The sequence below is a fragment of the Seriola aureovittata genome, chromosome 16, assembly GCF_021018895.1.
Source record: "Seriola aureovittata isolate HTS-2021-v1 ecotype China chromosome 16, ASM2101889v1, whole genome shotgun sequence".
NCBI lineage: Eukaryota > Metazoa > Chordata > Actinopteri > Carangiformes > Carangidae > Seriola > Seriola aureovittata.
In genome coordinates this window covers 20,609,858-20,631,948 of record NC_079379.1, presented here as the reverse complement: position 1 = coordinate 20,631,948, position 22,091 = coordinate 20,609,858, and the positions used below count along the sequence as shown (strand labels likewise).

Genomic DNA, 22,091 nt, shown 5'->3' with positions numbered 1-22,091 from the left:
AAGTTGTTCATGCATGTCATTAACTAATTATTTACGTTAACTGATTCATTAACTGTTGCTGGACATTACAAGTCACCCATAGCTATTTTACTCACGTCTACATCACTGACTGAAACACAAAACACTTGTGCTCTGTGGGCAATAAGTTACAGTCTAGACACTGTCTGGTTGTAGCTGCAGTCTCGGCGGTCCTCGGTTTGTAAAGCCGGCGCCTCCCAGTCGGGCGGTTGAGCATCTGCGATTGGTTGACAAGAACTCAGCGCGAGCTCCCCAGTGCAAGAGAGGAACCGGTGGGCACGAATCAGTGGGGTAATTGGTGTAAAATGGCGCTGTCTCAAGGAACAAAGAAAAAAGTTTGCTATTACTATGACGGTAAATATACATCTTGTGCATCTCGGATTCTTTATCAGATGAAGTGGCCTTGAAGGCGTGTAAATGTTCAGGAAATTTTTACACGTATTCGTTTTTTTAAAAGTGTGCCGTACCACCAAGCTAGCTAGCCGGTGTAGCGAGCTAACGCTAGCTTCCTCGATTGGCTAAGTAGCCTATTTTAGCTACATGCTATGCTTAGCTGGCATTTAGCTTAAAAGTGCACGCAGTATATCAGCCGGTGTTCACCTCACTTTAACGTTATCCAACGACGAGACCGATTTCCTTACTTTATTACAGCATTTTGTTGCAATGTGAGTTGTGCATGTGAGCTAATTTGATCATTCTGGGATCATAGACGACCCGTCAAGCTAACCGGCGCTCACATCAGTGTTCCCCCCAACTTGCTAACAACTTCCAAGAAGTGGGGGACCGATGCTCTGGTTGCTAGAGTTTGATTATTTAGCGAAAAGTTTTCGTGCAAATAATCATTTGCGCGTAAGGGCAGTCCTATTGCATTTTACTTTTCTGTTATGCATAAATATTAAAAAGAAAATGCCATGTGCATAGTACATGTAGGATGGTTTAGCTGCCTCAACGCCTGGCTCCAATCTTTTGTGTTGGCAAACATATAGGACAGGTAGAAATGATAAAAAGAGAAATTAAAGCTACAGTCAAGAAAAAAGTACCATCTTCTAGTATTTATTCCTTAATTTTTAATATATCTGCGTTTACAGTGTACTACTCGCTATAGGTATAACAGGTGAACAGCTCATTAAAGTCACAATAAAACTGTTCGGTGTGTTGGACTTAGGCCAAATTGAAAACTGGATGGCTTTGATTTTTTTTTTTTTTTTTTAAGATATGCAATATTTGCAGATATTTGCAGATTTTTGAATGGAGTTTGGCATAACGACATAATAGTGGGTTTTAAGGTTAATTTTGTCATGTAAAATAATTTGTAATCTTTTTTCCTTCAAGGTGATGTGGGAAACTATTACTATGGCCAGGGCCATCCCATGAAACCCCACAGGATCCGCATGACACACAACCTCCTCCTCAATTATGGACTGTATAGGAAAATGGAGATCTATGTGAGTTACACCACTCAACACAAGCCTCAGACACTTTTAGATGCACACACTTTACATTTCACTGTTTCTCAAGCACTAACCACACCAACTGTATTCTTTAAAGCGAGGGGTGTCAAAAACCTGACCCCTTAATTGAGACAAGTATGTTTTGACAAGAGTTTCCAATGTGATGCTTCATATCACACAAACATTAATTCTCCGTCTCTTAAATTGCTTTGTCAAGATGTTACATGACAGGTCAGGTGGTGATTACTGCATATTAGGGCTGTAATGATTCTCCAAATCCATGGTTTGGTTCAGACCTTGATCTTTGAATCAGGGTTGGGGGTTCAAGCACACATCTGACGAAACAAAAGGGTGCAGGTCTAAACAGCTCTTTCTCAGTGTTTTTCCACTGTGTGGAGTGTGAAAGTAAATGACTGATCATTTCAGCTTATGCATTACTTCCCATATTTTCTATGTAGACTTATAGTTTCCTAACCTTGAATAACGAGATATGAAACCTTAGCTAAAGACAAAGTCAGTCATTTTTTCATTAGCTGATCTTAACAGAGAACATGTTTCTAGTGACATTGGTTTGTGTGTGTGCTTTTGGAGACTAAAGTCGCTTTAGCTGCAGGGAAAGACCTTGGAGCAAAACTTTGGTCACAATGGATTCAATGCAAGATGACAGCAGAAAGCTGTGTTAAAACAGATGTTATAATGTGTTTAATTGGAACTGACTGTTTAAGAAGTTGCTAACATTAGCCAGTAAGTCACATTAACAGAAGCTGATGCATTGGGAGTTATGTTGCGTCTTTTGTAGAACATAAATTCAGAAGTGTGAATGCCACCCTGAAGGGTTCGACACCTATTGAATGGGATAGTTTGTGACTGTTAGATGTTGTGCTCATATTTTATTGGCTACTGCAAATATAAAAAACACAAACACTTTAAGTTATATATAAGTTATATATATATAGTCTATATAGTCTTAGAATTTTTGGTTAACATTGTACGTGGGTAAATGAATTTAGACTTAACAATCTAAGACCAACCAAAACATGTAAAGTGTGTTTTTACTGATAAAAACTATTACTGACAAACAGAGAACTTCCAACCCTCACTTTTTTCCTTATTACCTGTCTGTCTGTTTCCAGAGACCACACAAAGCCAGTGGTGAGGAGATGACAAAATACCACAGTGACGACTACATTAAGTTCCTGAGGTCCATCCGACCAGACAACATGTCTGAGTACAGCAAACAGATGCAGAGATGTGAGTGTTTGCTTTTCTTCCAACAGACGCGGAAGTTTTCTCACTGTCCACATGTGTTAAATCTGTCTGTCCTGTTCTTTTCCTCACAGTCAATGTCGGAGAGGACTGTCCAGTGTTTGATGGTCTGTTTGAGTTTTGCCAGCTCTCGACAGGTGGCTCTGTCGGTACGTTACCACAACTACACTAACAATAATCATTCTGACATCTTCAATTTTGATTAGTTACTTGTGTGACTTCACAATGGAGTCTTGGATGGAGTTAATTAAGAATAATTTGAGCCATTTGGAGAGTCTGTTCACACAGAACTGTCCAGATGTTTCTCAGAAAAGTTGTAATTGACTTTTTTTTTTACTCTGTTCATTCCTTCCTGTAGCTGGAGCAGTGAAGCTGAACAAGCAGCAGACAGATATCGCCATCAACTGGGCCGGTGGACTCCACCACGCCAAGAAGTCTGAGGCCTCCGGTTTCTGCTACGTCAATGACATTGTCCTGGCCATCCTCGAGCTGCTCAAGTAAGCTGGGCGTCACTACTGCTACTTCTTTTTAAACATAACTATCCTATTTTCTCCACCGGTCTGACAGATCTATTTGTTTATTTGGACCCAAAAGGAATCTGGCATGTACATTTTTGATTATGATTTAGCTGGATTGCATCTATACCTGCCATGGAGCTTTATGTCTCTATGTTCCTTCCATGCCAAACACCAGATTGCTGCCTTTTGCAATTTTCTTTCTTTCTTTATGCCTTATCAAAGATGGCATAAGGGCCTTGTTTGCTCACTCTCCATCCATCAATATAATCTTTTCAGTCTGTCTGAACTTTTGACCTGTTTGATTTGCATGAGAATTTATTTGGTTTTAGTTAAACATACAGCATTTTCACTTTGCTGTTAAGGTAGCTGAACAGATGTTTGCATAAGTAGATGCATCTGAACCTTTTGTACAGAGGGATTAGATATTTTTTCACTGAAGATGCAAACCATGCTAACATTTATGTATAACCTTGTAGCTGGTGTATGTTTTATTTTGTCTGTCAGAGAACTTGAATCTGTCTTAATGTGTCATTAACTGAATTCTCTGTTCTGCCTAGGTACCACCAGAGGGTGTTATACATAGACATTGACATCCACCACGGTGATGGAGTGGAGGAGGCCTTTTACACCACAGACAGGGTCATGACTGTCTCTTTCCACAAGTATGGGGAGTACTTCCCTGGCACTGGAGACCTGAGAGTTAGTTGTCTGTTTGTTCTGATTTTGCTTCTAAAAACCAAGTTGTCATTACACGTGCACAGGGCAGTAATGCAGTGATGTGTTCAATCTGTGCAGGACATCGGAGCTGGAAAGGGCAAGTACTACGCAGTAAACTACCCACTTAGAGACGGCATTGATGATGAGTCCTATGAAGCCATCTTCAAACCGGTATGTTTGTTTTTTTATTATGTAATCACCATAATCACACTCTTTCTCGAAACAAGAGTTTAAATTGTGTGTGTGTGTGCGTGTGTGTGTTTAGATCATGGCTAAAGTAATGGAGATGTATCAGCCAAGTGCTGTGGTACTGCAGTGTGGAGCTGATTCTCTTTCTGGAGACAGACTGGGCTGCTTCAATCTCACCATCAAAGGTATAAACACCTCACACACAAAAAAAAAAAAAAAAAACTCTGAAAAACCTTTGTATTGTTGAGAGTGTAACATGAGTGTGTGTTGACTCTTCCAGGCCATGCCAAATGTGTTGAGTACATCAAAAGTTTCAACCTGCCTCTGCTGATGCTGGGCGGTGGTGGCTACACCATTCGTAATGTGGCCCGCTGCTGGACTTACGAAACAGCTGTCGCCTTGGACTGCTCCATCCCCAACGAGCTGCCGTACAATGATTACTTTGAATACTTTGGGCCTGACTTCAAGCTGCACATCAGCCCGTCCAACATGACCAACCAGAACACCAACGAGTACCTGGAGAAGATCAAGCAGCGTCTGTTTGAAAACCTCCGCATGCTGCCTCACGCCCCTGGTGTCCAGATGCAGGCTATCCCAGAGGATGCCCCCCACCCAGACAGCGGGGACGAGGATGAGGAGGACCCCGACAAGCGCGTCTCTAGTAAGAGACAAATATAGGCTCAGAATTCTCTTAACGTTGGGTCACAGAAAGCATGGGAGTTGACTGTGGTCAAGTTCTACTCTGTGAACTGTGCCTGTTGTGTTCTGTGTTTTCAGTCCGGGCCCACGACAAGAGGATAGCCTGTGAGGAGGAGTTCTCTGACTCTGAGGACGAAGCTGAGGGGCAGGGAGGAGGCCGCAGGAACGCAGCCAACCACAAGAAGGCAAAACGAGTGAAGAAGGAGGAAGAGAAGGAAGGAGAGGAAAAGAAAGGTAAGACTGATTCAAAAGACAACCTTGTATTTGTAGATTAACTAACAAGTATTATTATTATTATAATTATTATTATTTTTAATATTATCTTGATTTGTCCTGTTGCTTTGATCCCTAGAAGTGAAAGAGGAAGAAAAGGAGGAAGAGAAGATGGACACGTCAGGGTAAGAGAAATACATATTCATTGTATTTTATAAATGAATATTTTTATGTGGAAACATGCAATTTGTGACACCAGACCTCCGGCTTGGAGCCATTTATTTATTATATTCTCTACATAAACTATACATTTGGAAATGGCAACTGTGCTACCTTTGGTGGATTTTTGTGTGATGAGTATGATCTAGTGACATAAGGTCTAGCACTATAAATCTCACAATCAACAGAAAGCTATCCTTCAAAGCTGTATAATAATTAGTGCACTTACTTGAAGTGCAAAACTGGTGGATAGTGCTGGACAGCATGGACAAAAATGTCGTCGTAAAATTTTCATATCAGCCATTATTAGTTATTATCATAAGTGTCAAATCATTATTATAGTTTAGTATACTTTATAGTATTGTTAAAAGACTGATTTTTGCTCCCAAAAGTTGAAGAAACCAGATTGGGATTTGTGGTTTGAAAGATTTGTTTTATGTTTACAACATTCAAAACAATTGGTGATAAAATGTAACTTAATTAATTTAAAACCTAATTTACGAAAAGCATTCCTCTTCCTGCAGCGTGACTGGCAGTTTTATTTTTGTGCATGCTGGATTTTGACGTTTTTATGCCTTACTATGCTATGTCGTTTTTTATGCCATAGTATATTATGACGTTTTTGTGACTTGCTATACTATGACGTTTTTGTGACTTGCTGTTTTTATACCTTACTATACTATGTCGTTTTTTATACCTTATTATACTATGACGTTTTTTATGCCTTACTATACTATGTTTTTGACGTTTTTATGCCCTACTATACTATGATGTTTTTATGCCTTACTATACTAAGTTGTCGCTATGACGTTTTTATACCTTACTACTCTATGACTTTTTTGTGACCGACTATAATATGTTTTTAATGCCTTACTATACTATAACGTTTTTTGGCTTATTATGACGGTTTTATGCCTTAATATACTATGTTTTTTTATGCCTTACTATACTGTACCGTTTTTTATGCCTTACTATACTGTGATGTTTTTATACCTTAATACACTGACTTTTTTATGCCTTACTATACTATGATATTTTTATGCCTTACTTTACTAAGACGTTTTTATCCCTTACTATACTAAGACGTTTTTATGCCTTACTATACTAATACGTTTTTATCCCTTACTATACTAAGACGTTTTTATGCCTTACTATACTATGACGTTTTTGTGACTTACAATATGTTTTTTATGCCTCACTATACTATGATATTTTTATGACGTTTTTATGCCTTACTATTCTATGGCGTTTTTGGGACTTACTATAATAGTTTTTTATACCTTACTATATTATGACTTTTTTATGCCCTACTATACTATGACGTTTTTGTGACTTACAATATGTTTTTTATGCCTCACTATACTATGATATTTTTATGACGTTTTTATGCCTTACTATTCTATGGCGTTTTTGGGACTTACTATAATAGTTTTTTATGCCTTACTATACTATGATGTTTTTATGACGCTTTCATGCCCTACTATACTATGACGTTTTTATACCTTACTATACTATGACTTTTTTATGCCTTATTATTCTATGACGTTTTTATGCCTTACTATACTAAGTTGTTGCTATGACGTTTTTATACCTTACTATACTATGACTTTTTTATGCCTTACTATACTATGATGTTTTTTATGCCTTACTATACTATGAAGTTTTTGTGACTTTTTTATGCCTTACTATACTATGACTTTTTTATGCCTTACTATACTATGACATTTTTATACCTTACTATACTATGACGTTTTTGTGACTTATAATATGTTTTTTATGCCTCTATACTATGAAATTTTTATGACGTTTTTATGCCCTATTATTCTATGGCGTTTTTGGGACTTACTATAATAGTTTTTTATGCCTTACTATACTAAGTTGTCGCTATGACGTTTTTATACCTTACTACTCTATGACTTTTGTCACCGACTATAATATGTTTTTAATGCCTTACTATACTATAACGTTTTTTGGCTTATTATGACGGTTTTATGCCTTAATATACTATGTTTTTTTATGCCTTACTATACTGTACCGTTTTTTATGCCTTACTATACTGTGATGTTTTTATACCTTAATACACTGACTTTTTTATGCCTTACTATACTATGATATTTCTATGCCTTACTTTACTAAGACGTTTTTATCCCTTACTATACTAAGACGTTTTTATGCCTTACTATACTAAGACGTTTTTATCCCTTACTATACTAAGACGTTTTTATGCCTTACTATACTATGGCGTTTTTGGGACTTACTATAATAGTTTTTTATACCTTACTATATTATGACTTTTTTATGCCCTACTATACTATGACGTTTTTGTGACTTACAATATGTTTTTTATGCCTCACTATACTATGATATTTTTATGACGTTTTTATGCCTTACTATTCTATGGCGTTTTTGGGACTTACTATAATAGTTTTTTATGCCTTACTATACTATGATGTTTTTATGACGCTTTCATGCCCCACTATACTATGACGTTTTTATACCTTACTATACTATGACTTTTTTATGCCTTATTATTCTATGACGTTTTTATGCCTTACTATACTAAGTTGTTGCTATGACGTTTTTATACCTTACTACTCTATGACTTTTTTGTGACTGACTATATGTTTTTAATGCCTTACTATACTATGACGTTTTTGTGACTTTTTTATGCCTTACTATACTATGACTTTTTTATGCCTTACTATACTATGACATTTTTATACCTTACTATACTATGACGTTTTTGTGACTTATAATATGTTTTTTATGCCTCTATACTATGAAATTTTTATGACGTTTTTATGCCCTATTATTCTATGGCGTTTTTGGGACTTACTATAATAGTTTTTTATGCCTTACTATACTAAGTTGTCGCTATGACGTTTTTATACCTTACTACTCTATGACTTTTGTGACTGACTATAATAAGTTTTTAATGCCTTACTATACTATAACGTTTTTTGGCTTATTGTGACGGGTTTATGCCTTAATATACTATATTTTTTTACGCCTTACTATACTGTGACGTTTTTATGCCTTAATACACTGACTTTTTTATGCCTTACTATACTATGACATTTTTATGCCTTACTATACTATGGCGTTTTTGGGACTTACTATAATAGTTTTTTATGCCTTACTATACTATGATGTTTTTATGATGTTTTCATGCCCTACTATACTATGACGTTTTTATACCTTACTATACTATGACTTTTTTATGCCTTATTATTCTATGACGTTTTTATGCCTTACTATACTAAGTTGTTGCTATGACGTTTTTTATGCCTTACTATACTAAGTTGTTGCTATGACGTTTTTATACCTTACTACTCTGACTTTTTTGTGACTGACTATAATATGTTTTTAATGCCTTACTATACTATGACGTTTTTGTGACTTTTTTTGTGCCTTACTATACTATGACATTTTTATGCCTTACTTTACTAAGACGTTTTTATGCCTTACTATACTATGACGTTTTTGTGACTTACAATATGTTTTTTATGCCTTACTATACTATATTTTTATGACGTTTTTATGCCTTACTATTCTATGACGTTTTTATACCTTACTATACTGTGACGTTTTTAATGCCTTACTATACTATGATGTTTTTTATGCCTTACTGTCATATTTCCTTTTCATTACTTACTATACTACAAGGTCTTTTGTGACTTACTTTTGGGCTCCCTTTCCTCAGAGATTGAAGGTGGCATCTTCCTGCGGTTAATTCTCACCACAAAAATTTGTTTTTTGGGTGGAATCAAAGCGTCAGGCTGCTTGAATAGAAACCTTGCTTATCAAAAAAGACATAGTTTTTCTTACACTCCTGAGGCCCATTGCAGGACATTTCTTCCGAGTCGCGGGGACAAAACATTTATAATAGACCATAGCTTGTCATCTTATTAGAAGCTCCAATTGTATAAATGAAGAACAGTGATAAAATGCCACTTAACAACTGAAATGATATTTGAACTTTAGGAAAGATCAAAGTATCTGTGTGGTTTATTTAAAACTATGCTGGTCTCAGCCGTTGCAGTAAAAGGAACTTACCTTGCTGACTGCTTTAAATTCTTGTCCATTTATGTTTCAGACCAAAAGAAGAGGTGAAGACAACTTGAAGTTAAGGACAAGGAGAAAGTCATGGTTGTACTGTTGTTCTCAAGCCCCACTGATTCCTATACTCTCCTCCTATGACGATAGGAGCTTCTTGTATTCCTGTTTTATTATGTATTAAGGGCAAACCTGGTTTACATTGTATTATTTGCATTTGTTTCTGACCTCAGTGAAGCACCAGTTGTGTGGGTGTTGACCACAAAGTTTACAGTCTCGTCAGAGTTCAATGATAAAACATGAATTTCTGATGTGTTTCCCCTTATGTTGTGTGCCCTGTGTAAACTACCCCACCCACCTGGAGCTCCATATAGTCCAAAACAAATGCCATGAATCCTTTCCAGCTGTTGTGTGAACCAGGTGTGCTTTAATGTGAAGAAAACCACCCAGAGCGTTACTGCTCCTATTATGTCAATTCAGATTTAACTTGTTGTGGGGCCCATGCTAAAATACCTGCAGAGATGTAGATGATGTTAAAGTCTAGTGCTTACATGCAAAGAGGCTTTTGTTAGTTTTGAAACATCTATTTATGATACTGTTAGAATAACCAGCATTTCACAAACTGATGTTTGGCTTGCTGTGTTAATTTACCAGTGAATGCATGTTTAGAATGATCTCGCCTTTAGCATGTACATATTACTCTCCCTTTGCCCAGACAGTCCCCACTTTTCAGACAGTCCCTAGTCTCTGCTCAGTAAGTTATTTTAAATCATGAATACACGGTCTGTCCCTTTTAGCCCATTTTCTTATGAATATTTGGTCAGTGTTTTTCCTTTTTCTTCCTGAATTGTTTGTATGTTCATGTGTGAATGGGTGTGAACCTCTTCAGAGGGTTATGATGGGAAGTGAATGACCTGTTTTAGATATTTTGTATCATTATACATAAAGGTGGAGTGAGCTGAGAAAATGGCCCTCTACATGTGGTTGTTTGGAGTTCTATCCTTGTGAAATGTGCATTATCATAACTTTGTTATAAAAAAATAAAGAAAACTGATCTACATTTGTGTTCTGATTTCATCATTTACAATGATCTAACCAGAAAAACTGAAATCCTTGTGCAGTTAATTCAGGTTGTCATGTTATGGTTTGATACCTTTCAGCAGATAATTCAGACTGGTTTTGGGTAGCATGAACAAAATATCAAAATGTTTTACTCCACCTCATACTATGGTCTCAAAACAGAAATCCTACCACAGCTGTTTTGTTTTGTAAACATGTTATTTCTTATGGTACCAATATACATTGACAGTTGTTGAATGACTTGGAGTTACAGAGCTCACACAGACATGACTTCAATAAGTAATTTAATGAGTTTTCATGGTGGAATGGCTTACAACAGTTAATAATTCAAATTCTACTTAGTTGCAGAATCAGATTAAATAAACTTCAGGAATCAGGGAGTGTGGCTTAAAGTCCAGTCACATTAGCTTTGCAGATCCAGGGTACAAAAATCGGAACTCTTATGCTTCTGATCCCACCGAGACAGTTTCCAAGCAATGCTACAAAAATGATTTTAAAAAAACACCACACTCTTGTCACTGAGATGCAGTCACAAAACCCTTGTGACCACTTCTTTATTTGAAGTAAGCTGACTGTGACTCTAGTCCAATACTCCCTCTTCCTGACTGGGCTGAGTGTGATGGTAGTTGAAGCTGTGGGGTTCAGGAGCCTGACCATTTAAGCCTCCAGCTCAAAGTCAAAGTACTGTGGGTCAAAGTAATGAATCCTTACATATCCGTCTTCTCCTCCACTGCTGTAACTGTAGACAATAACAACAGCAGGAGAAACACATCAGCACAGTGACAACACATAAAGCAGACTGGACTGGACTTCTTTATGTTTTAGAGCAGCGTATTTTTAAAGGCACATTCGTCTCTTACCTCTTGCCATCAGGGTGGAATGCCACACAATTGATGGGGCCAAAATGACCTTTCACCCTTCCAAACTCCTCTTCATAGGCAGCATGGAAGAACCTGAGGATAGAAAACAAAAGGTGGGTGGGTTTTTAAGCCTTACTATGATATTTGTATGCCTTGCTATACTATGACGTTTTTTTGACATTCTTATGCCTTAGTTTATTATGAGGTTTTTTCATACCTTACTATACTATGATGCTTTTATGACATTTTATGACAGTCTTATGCCTTAGTATACTATAAAGTTGTTTCACGTTTTTATGCCTTACTATATTACGTTTTTTGGCGTTTTTATGCCTTACTATTACATTTTTCATGCCTTACTATACTATGACATCTTTTCATGTTTTTATGCCTTACTATAGTAACATTTTTTATGCCTTAGTATACTATGACGTTTTTGGGCGTTTTTATGCCTTACTATACTAACATTTTTTATGCCTTAGTATACTATGACATCTTTTCATGTTTTTATGCCTTAGTATATTATGACGTTTTTTGGCTTTTTCATGCCTTAGTATACTATGACGTTTTTGGGCGTTTTTATGCCTTACTATACTATGACATCTTTTCATGTTTTTATGCCTTAGTATATTATGACGTTTTTTGGCGTTTTTATGCCTTACTATACTAACATTTTTTATGTCTTAGTATACTATGACCTTTTTTGGCATTTTTATGCCTTACTATACTATGACGTTTTTTTGGCGTTTTTATGCCTTACTATACTATTACATTTTTCATGCCTTACTATACTATGACATCTTTTCATGTTTTTATGCCTTAGTATATTATGACGTTTTTTGGCGTTTTTATGCCTTACTATACTAACATTTTTTATGCCTTAGTATACTATGACGTTTTTTGGCATTTTTATGCCTTACTATACTATGATGTTTTTTGGCGTTTTTATGCCTTACTATACTATTACATTTTTCATGCCTTAGTATACTATGACGTTTTTTGGCATTTTTATGCCTTACTATACTACGACATCTTTTCATGTTTTTTTGCCTTAGTATATTATGACGTTTTTTGGCGTTTTTATGCCTTACTATACTATTACATTTTTCATGCCTTACTATACTATGACATCTTTTCATGTTTTTATGCCTTACTATGTGATGTTTTTATGCCATAGTATATTACGACGTTTTACGGCGTTTTTATGCCTTACTATACTAAAATTTTTTATGCCTTTGTATACTATGACGTTTTTTGGCGTTTTTATGCCTTACTATACTATTACATTTTTGTGCCTTACTATACTATTACATTTTTCATGCCTTACTATACTATGACATCTTTTCATGTTTTTATGCCTTAGTATATTATGACATTTTTTGGCGTTTTTATGCCTTACTATACTAACATTTTTTATGCCTTATTATACTATGACATTTTTTGGCATTTTTATGCCTTACTATACTATGATGTTTTTTGGCGTTTTTATGCCTTACTATACTATTACATTTTTCATGCCTTAGTATACTATGACATCTTTTCACGTTTTTATGCCTTACTATACTATGACATCTTTTCATGTTTTTATGCCTTACTATGTGATGTTTTTTTGGCGTTTTTATGCCTTACTATAGTATTACATTTTTCATGCCTTACTATACTATGACATCTTTTCATGTTTTTATGCCTTAGTATATTATGATGTTTTTTGGCGTTTTTATGCCTTACTATACTAACATTTTTTATGCCTTAGTATACTATGACCTTTTTTGGCATTTTTATGCCTTACTATACTATGACGTTTTTTTGGCGTTTTTATGCCTTACTATACTTTTACATTTTTCATGCCTTACTATACTATGACATCTTTTCATGTTTTTATGCCTTAGTATATTATGACGTTTTTTGGCGTTTTTATGCCTTACTATACTATAACATTTTTTATGCCTTAGTATACTATGACGTTTTTTGGCGTTTTTATGCCTTACTATACTACGACATCTTTTCATGTTTTTATGCCTTAGTATACTATGACGTTTTTTGGCGTTTTTATGCCTTACTATACTAACATTTTTTTATGCCTTACTATACTATGACGTTTTTTGGCGTTTTTATGCCTTACTATACTATTACATTTTTCATGCCTTACTATACTATGACATCTTTTCATGTTTTTATGCCTTAGTATATTATGACGTTTTTTGGCGTTTTTATGCCTTACTATACTAACATTTTTTTATGCCTTACTATACTATGACGTTTTTTGGCGTTTTTATGCCTTACTATACTATTACATTTTTCATGCCTTACTATACTATGACATCTTTTCATGTTTTTATGCCTTAGTATATTATGACGTTTTTTGGCGTTTTTATGCCTTAGTATACTATGACGTTTTTGGGCGTTTTTATGCCTTACTATACTATGACGTTTTTTTGGCGTTTTTATGCCTTACTATACTAACATTTTTTATGCCTTACTATACTATGACATCTTTTCATGTTTTTATGCCTTAGTATATTATGACGTTTTTTGGCGTTTTTATGCCTTACTATACTATGATGTTTTTTGGCGTTTTTATGCCTTACTATACTATTACATTTTTCATGCCTTACTATACTATGACATCTTTTCATGTTTTTATGCCTTTGTATATTATGATGTTTTTTGGCGTTTTTATGCCTTACTATACTAACATTTTTTATGCCTTAGTATACTATGACCTTTTTTGGCATTTTTATGCCTTACTATACTATGACGTTTTTTGGCGTTTTTATGCCTTACTATACTTTTACATTTTTCATGCCTTACTATACTATGACATCTTTTCACGTTTTTATGCCTTACTATACTAACATTTTTTTATGCCTTAGTATACTATGACGTTTTTTGGCGTTTTTATGCCTTACTATACTATGACATCTTTTCATGTTTTTATGCCTTACTATACTATGACATCTTTTCACGTTTTTATGCCTTACTATACTAACATTTTTTTATGCCTTAGTATACTATGATGTTTTTTGGCGTTTTTATGCCTTACTATACTATTACATTTTTCATGCCTTACTATACTATGACATCTTTTCATGTTTTTATGCCTTTGTATATTATGATGTTTTTTGGCGTTTTTATGCCTTACTATACTAACATTTTTTATGCCTTAGTATACTATGACCTTTTTTGGCATTTTTATGCCTTACTATACTATGACGTTTTTTTGGCGTTTTTATGCCTTACTATACTTTTACATTTTTCATGCCTTACTATACTATGACATCTTTTCACGTTTTTATGCCTTACTATACTAACATTTTTTATGCCTTAGTATACTATGACGTTTTTTGGCGTTTTTATGCCTTACTATACTATGACATCTTTTCATGTTTTTATGCCTTACTATACTATGACATCTTTTCACGTTTTTATGCCTTACTATACTAACATTTTTTTATGCCTTAGTATACTATGATGTTTTTTGGCGTTTTTATGCCTTACTATACTATGACATCTTTTCATGTTTTTATGCCTTACTATACTATGACATCTTTTCACGTTTTTATGCCTTACTATACTAACATTTTTTATGCCTTAGTATACTATGACGTTTTTTGGCGTTTTTATGCCTTACTATACTATGACATCTTTTCATGTTTTTATGCCTTAGTATACTATGATGTTTTTTGGCGTTTTTATGCCTTACTATACTATTACATTTTTCATGCCTTACTATACTATGACATCTTTTCATGTTTTTATGCCTTTGTATATTATGATGTTTTTTGGCGTTTTTATGCCTTACTATACTAACATTTTTTATGCCTTAGTATACTATGACCTTTTTTGGCATTTTTATGCCTTACTATACTATGACGTTTTTTGGCATTTTTATGCCTTACTATACTTTTACATTTTTCATGCCTTACTATACTATGACATCTTTTCACGTTTTTATGCCTTACTATACTAACATTTTTTATGCCTTAGTATACTATGACGTTTTTTGGCGTTTTTATGCCTTACTATACTATGACATCTTTTCATGTTTTTATGCCTTACTATACTATGACGTTTTTTGGCGTTTTTATGCCTTACTATACTATGACATCTTTTCATGTTTTTATGCCTTACTATACTATGACGTTTTTTTGGCGTTTTTATGCCTTACTATACTTTTACATTTTTCATGCCTTACTATACTATGACATCTTTTCACGTTTTTATGCCTTACTATACTAACATTTTTTATGCCTTAGTATACTATGACCTTTTTTGGCATTTTTATGCCTTACTATACTATGACGTTTTTTGGCGTTTTTATGCCTTACTATACTTTTACATTTTTCATGCCTTACTATACTATGACATCTTTTCACGTTTTTATGCCTTACTATACTAACATTTTTTATGCCTTAGTATACTATGACGTTTTTTGGCGTTTTTATGCCTTACTATACTATGACATCTTTTCATGTTTTTATGCCTTACTATACTATGACGTTTTTTGGCGTTTTTATGCCTTACTATACTTTTACATTTTTCATGCCTTACTATACTATGACATCTTTTCACGTTTTTATGCCTTACTATACTAACATTTTTTATGCCTTAGTATACTATGACCTTTTTTGGCATTTTTATGCCTTACTATACTATGACGTTTTTTTGGCGTTTTTATGCCTTACTATACTTTTACATTTTTCATGCCTTACTATACTATGACATCTTTTCACGTTTTTATGCCTTACTATACTAACATTTTTTATGCCTTAGTATACTATGACGTTTTTTGGCGTTTTTATGCCTTACTATACTATGACATCTTTTCATGTTTTTATACCTTAGTATACTATGACGTTTTTTGGCGTTTTTATGCCTTACTATACTAACATTTTTTTATGCCTTACTATACTATGACGTTTTTTGGCGTTTTTATGCCTCACTATACTATGACATCTTTTCATGTTTTTATGCCTTACTATACTATGACGTTTTTTTGGCGTTTTTATGCCTTACTATACTTTTACATTTTTCATGCCTTACTATACTATGACATCTTTTCACGTTTTTATGCCTTACTATACTAACATTTTTTATGCCTTAGTATACTATGACCTTTTTTGGCATTTTTATGCCTTACTATACTATGACGTTTTTTGGCGTTTTTATGCCTTACTATACTTTTACATTTTTCATGCCTTACTATACTATGACATCTTTTCACGTTTTTATGCCTTACTATACTAACATTTTTTATGCCTTAGTATACTATGACGTTTTTTGGCGTTTTTATGCCTTACTATACTATGACATCTTTTCATGTTTTTATGCCTTAGTATACTATGACGTTTTTTGGCGTTTTTATGCCTTACTATACTAACATTTTTTTATGCCTTACTATACTATGACGTTTTTTGGCGTTTTTATGCCTTACTATACTATTACATTTTTCATGCCTTACTATACTATGACATCTTTTCATGTTTTTATGCCTTAGTATATTATGACGTTTTTTGGCGTTTTTATGCCTTACTATACTAACATTTTTTTATGCCTTACTATACTATGATGTTTTTTGGCGTTTTTATGCCTTACTATACTATTAAATTTTTCATGCCTTACTATACTATGACATCTTTTCATGTTTTTATGCCTTACTATGTGATGTTTTTTTGGCGTTTTTATGCCTTACTATAGTATTACATTTTTCATGCCTTACTATACTATGACATCTTTTCATGTTTTTATGCCTTAGTATATTATGACGTTTTTTGGCGTTTTTATGCCTTACTATACTAACATTTTTTATGCCTTAGTATACTATGACGTTTTTGGGCGTTTTTATGCCTTACTATACTATGACGTTTTTTTGGCGTTTTTATGCCTTACTGTACTAACATTTTTTATGCCTTACTATACTATGACATCTTTTCATGTTTTTATGCCTTAGTATATTATGACGTTTTTTGGCGTTTTTATGCCTTACTATACTAACATTTTTTATGCCTTAGTATACTATGACCTTTTTTGGCATTTATATGCCTTACTATACTATGACGTTTTTTGGGCATTTTTATGCCTTACTATACTATTACATTTTTCATGCCTTACTATACTATGACATCTTTTCATGTTTTTATGCCTTAGTATATTATGACGTTTTTTGGCGTTTTTATGCCTTACTATACTAACATTTTTTATGCCTTAGTATACTATGACGTTTTTTGGCATTTTTATGCCTTACTATACTATTACATTTTTCATGCCTTACTATACTATGACATCTTTTCATGTTTTTATGCCTTACTATGTGATGTTTTTATGCCATAGTATATTACAACGTTTTTTGGCGTTTTTATGCCTTACTATACTATGATGTTTTTTGGCGTTTTTATGCCTTACTATACTATTACATTTTTCATACCTTAGTATACTATGACGTTTTTTGGCATTTTTATGCTTTACTATAATATGACATCTTTTCATGTTTTTATGCCTTAGTATATTATGACGTTTTTTGTCGTTTTCATGCCTTAGTATACTATGAAGTTTTTTCACGTTTTTATGCCTTATTATACTATGTTTTTATGACTCTTTTTTTTTTAAAATTACTGTACTATGACATTTTTTGACGCTTGTATGCCTTACCATACTATGTTTTTGATGTTTGTATGCCTTACTATACACGTTTTTATGCCTTACTATACTAAGTTTTTCTTTTAATGCCTTACCATACTATGACGTTTTTATGCCTTAATATACTAAGTTTTTTTTTAATGCCTTATTATACTATGACGTTTTTATGCCTTACTATTCTATGACATTTTCTGACATTTTTATGCCTTACCATACACTATGTTTTTATTTTTATGCCTTACTATGACGTTTTTATGACATTTTGTTTTACTTTACTATGACATTTTTTGATGTTTGTACACCTTATTCTATTATGACCTTTTTTGAGTTTTTTTGTGCTTTACTTCAGTATAATTTTTTTATGCCTTACTATACTGATTTTCATGCTTTACTATATTATGTTTTTGAAGTTTTTTTATGCCCTACTATACCTATGACATTTTTTTTGACTTACTATACTATGTCGTTTTATGCCTTACTGACGTTTTATGCATTACTATACTATGACGTTTTTGTGACTTACGATACTAAGACGGGCTTATATGCCTTACAATGACGTTTAGGTTTAGATAACAGTAGGGAGGAGGTTATCGCTCTTGACCTCTAATCTACCTTCCCCACATTTGACCTCACCTGGCCTCAAACTTGCCGATCCTGGTGGAGGTAGTGGTGACCTCCATGGCTTCCTGTCCACCTCCCATCACCACCTGAACCACACACACCATATACAAGTTTCAAAAATCTGTTATGAGATACAGCTTTTTTGTTGCAAGATTCAATGAAGAAAACACCAAATGAAGCAAATGTATGTCATAGTTGGATACATATTGTACTGAGAGAGTTTTATCTTACATGCTCCATAATGGGGGAGATGGCAGCAGAGTTGACAGGTCTCTCTGTCTTGAAAGTCTTGATGTGATCCAGAGAAGTGGAGTCAAACAGCTGAGAGGAAACACAGAAGACGACCAATCCTCAGTCATAGTATAGAGTAGGCAGGTCAAGGTGAAAATCAGATTCAGAATAAATGGATTATGGATTTAACCAGGGAATGGTGACTCTCTAACTGAGCTAATTTCAGTAGTAATAATGTTTGATAAATTAAATCCTTCACATAGACTACCATCTACCCTTCAGGGAACCACGAATAATCAACTGTACAAGCTGCAATACACAACCAGTCAGAGGTTGTGTGAGCATTCATCTTATAAATTGAGTTGCCATTCTATCACCAGTAGTTGTAAACAATATAATTATCCATATATGTCCAGTCTAACAAAGACAGACAAAATGATTTAAGTGTTGAAGCTGCTACACAAACAAGAAGAAAAAGATTAAAAAAACATGATACAGGACAACTTTTACTTTTCAAGTATGAGAGTAGATAGGGGTCTTACCTTGGCAGTGTTGTCCTTTGACGCACTGATGAACATCGTGAGATCGACTGATGTCTGGATGTCATTGATCTGCTTGGTGTGCTCTTTGGCCTTCTTCAGGATCTCTCCAGACTGTCCACAAATAAGACAAACATCAGTACATTCACGTAGAAACTTCAAAATAGTTCTCTCAAACCTCCAGGATACATTTGCCCATTTATATGCTTCATATCCTTAATTACTGACATTTATTTAAACATATTTGCTGGCAAAGTACGTAGGTATTTCTAGGTAATTTATGGTTTTTCATAATCAATATCAGATTTTTTTTTTGCAGTCAGTGACACATGTGCAGTTTATTACATTCCTATAAGTTCCCAGTACCTTAGCACTGAACTGGTTGAATTCGCCGTTCTCATGGCCGGCAATAACAAACTCTCCCAAAGGTCCCCACACAGCACTGGTGATTTTGTGGTCACTGCAGGGTATCGACAGATAGGGCTGGTTGTCTTCTGCAGAGACAGAAAGACAGATTCACTTGTTATAGCACTAAGAGGAGCATATTCCTGCTGATCACTATATTCAACAGTGTAACTGTCAAAAGGTAAATACATAAGGGAGTATTCATACAGTGACTTGTGACCTCATCGCTTTGTTAAATACTGTTTAAAGCTACATGACATTTCCCACTGAACATTTTCAATTTTTTATTTTTTTTTTAACAATGTTTTTCAGTCATCATACATGAATTTCCAACAAGAAATATCCAACTCTCTCCTTACATTCTAAAACAGCCACATGTGAGCTAACATTTAATAGCCACTAATAACAAAAAGAGGAATATGTGAAATCATTACTTCATAGTATGCGATGTAGTTAGTTTAAGAAGGGTGTAACAGATATTTGTACAATCCATGTTTAACAAACACATTAACCCAAGGAAAATGTTGAGAAAAGGTTGATGTGTCTGGTCTAGTAATTATCTTTAAGGTAAAAAAAAAGAAAAGCTCCTGCTGAGTGAAGCATCAGTTTGTTTGCAGTGTGTGGTATGTACCAATCTGCTGTGGATCCCTCAGGTCAAAGAAGTTCAGGTAGCACTGATAACCCATCTGCTTGTCTGTGGAGAACATGATGATGTTGCCGCTGAAGTCGAAGCCGCACGTTCTAACAGCAGAGTTGGTTTGGAGCAGGGCCAGCTGTTTACCTGTGCAGCACAGAGGCACAAGAGTTTTTTAGGTGTAGGATCTCAAACTATTGCTGGAACTGGAGACTTTACACTTTCTGACATGGAGAAGTCTAACTGACTGATTGTGAAACACAGAACACACATGCCTCAATCTCAGTCTGCAACTTGTTTTCACCTACCGGTCTCACAGTCCCATAGTCGACAGCTGTTGTCTGCTGATCCTGTCAATACATTTTTAGTGTCCCCTGAGAGAGGACGTTAAGGAACCCGACATGTACAACATCAGCTAGCATAGCTACAGACACTATCACTGGAATATGAGATCATACATATGTTTGTGATAAAAACAACACATTGAAGTGCACTTCATGAAAAGGATACAGTCACAGTCAACACACCACACAGCTCCTGTGTGTCCATTGTAGGTGCCGAGCCTCTCACCATTGACAGAGTACCACACATTGGTTACCTATGGTGGGGAACATTGCAGCAGATATAACAAATAAGTTACTAAACAAACTTGCATGTTGAACAATGTGATAATAGCAGGAGTCAGTGCATATCTTAATAGCTATCAACTCACCGTGTCTTTAGCTACAGAGAACAGCAGGTCTCCTTCTCTGTTGTACTTGATTTGAGTGATGGACCTCTCATGGCCCTGGAGCAGAATGGGTTTCTGTGGGGAGGAATAGACATCAACACCTGGACAGTCTTACCGATTTATAAAAACACCAGCAGCTGTCAACTAGATGTTGGGTCAGTTATAAGTCTTCCACTGAACAGGCGTCCAAAAGTTAACGTGTTTTTAACAAGTAAACATGTTGGCTCTGTGCTAACAAACTAGCAAGTAATGTTATATTTACTTGTATATTACTATATAAGGTACATCTGTCCAGGTCTATCAGCTGATACAGGCCGGTGAATCATCGTGCATCACCTACATCACACCGCTAACACTAGCTAGCTAAAATTAATGTAAACGCTGGCTCATTTGGAAGCTAAGCTAACGGCTAGCCAAGGCAGATATGCTAGCTAAACCAGAGCTAACAGTCTCAGAAAGACAATGAGCATCATTCGGGCCAAAATATAAGTCGTAGGAAATTCTTTAACAAAGAATACACTAACCATTTTTGTCAACTATGTGTTGCCACTCTGTCCAGTATGTTCACTACGTCTCCCGTAAAGAGAGAAAAGATGAACACTCGTGCTTCAAGCGCCAGAGCCGCGGCGGAAAAGGAAGGTGACGTAATTCCTGTGTCAAACAGCAAGATGGCGTCAGTGCGCCCCCTAGCTATAATACCGCATTGTAGCACTATAATACATTATGGTGTTTTATGGGTTTTCTCTCTGGTTTAAGATTTTTAAGGGGTAAAATCCCCTAATTTTTTCCCCAAATATAACAAATAAAAATTAAATGATTATATAATATGAACATATGAATTTTATAATATGAACAACATATTTTTGATAAATAATATAATAGAATGGGGTGTCCAAAGGTGTGTTTTTGCTTGAGAAGTGTTGTAACTAAAACCCCAATTGCCCTATCTGATGCAAGATTTCACTGTTTTTAGTCTAGTCTGGTGCTGCATCAACACCTTGCCATGTAG

At 34.8% G+C, this 22,091-nt stretch overlaps 2 protein-coding genes across 2 annotated transcripts; one reads left to right on the top strand and one right to left on the bottom strand.

The window, feature by feature from the left end:
* The first annotated feature begins 217 nt into the window (after positions 1 to 217).
* On the top strand, positions 218 to 10,406 carry hdac1 (histone deacetylase 1). The gene is made up of 12 exons (XM_056400037.1): positions 218 to 372; positions 1,351 to 1,463; positions 2,603 to 2,720; positions 2,810 to 2,884; positions 3,094 to 3,232; positions 3,811 to 3,952; positions 4,049 to 4,141; positions 4,236 to 4,344; positions 4,440 to 4,820; positions 4,937 to 5,092; positions 5,211 to 5,256; positions 9,387 to 10,406. The coding sequence occupies exons 1-12, from the start codon at positions 324 to 326 to the stop codon at positions 9,412 to 9,414; spliced, it is 1,449 nt and encodes a 482-aa protein (XP_056256012.1). The 5' UTR covers positions 218 to 323; the 3' UTR covers positions 9,415 to 10,406.
* A 287-nt stretch (positions 10,407 to 10,693) lies between these two features.
* Positions 10,694 to 21,729, bottom strand: eif3i (eukaryotic translation initiation factor 3, subunit I). Its single transcript, XM_056400136.1, has 11 exons — positions 21,607 to 21,729; positions 21,065 to 21,157; positions 20,863 to 20,950; positions 20,661 to 20,726; positions 20,350 to 20,499; positions 19,680 to 19,807; positions 19,317 to 19,427; positions 18,775 to 18,864; positions 18,556 to 18,629; positions 11,287 to 11,379; positions 10,694 to 11,165 (listed from the first exon to the last, which is right to left on the bottom strand). The coding sequence occupies exons 1-11, from the start codon at positions 21,607 to 21,609 to the stop codon at positions 11,084 to 11,086; spliced, it is 978 nt and encodes a 325-aa protein (XP_056256111.1). The 5' UTR covers positions 21,610 to 21,729; the 3' UTR covers positions 10,694 to 11,083.
* Between the last annotated feature and the right edge of the window lie 362 nt (positions 21,730 to 22,091).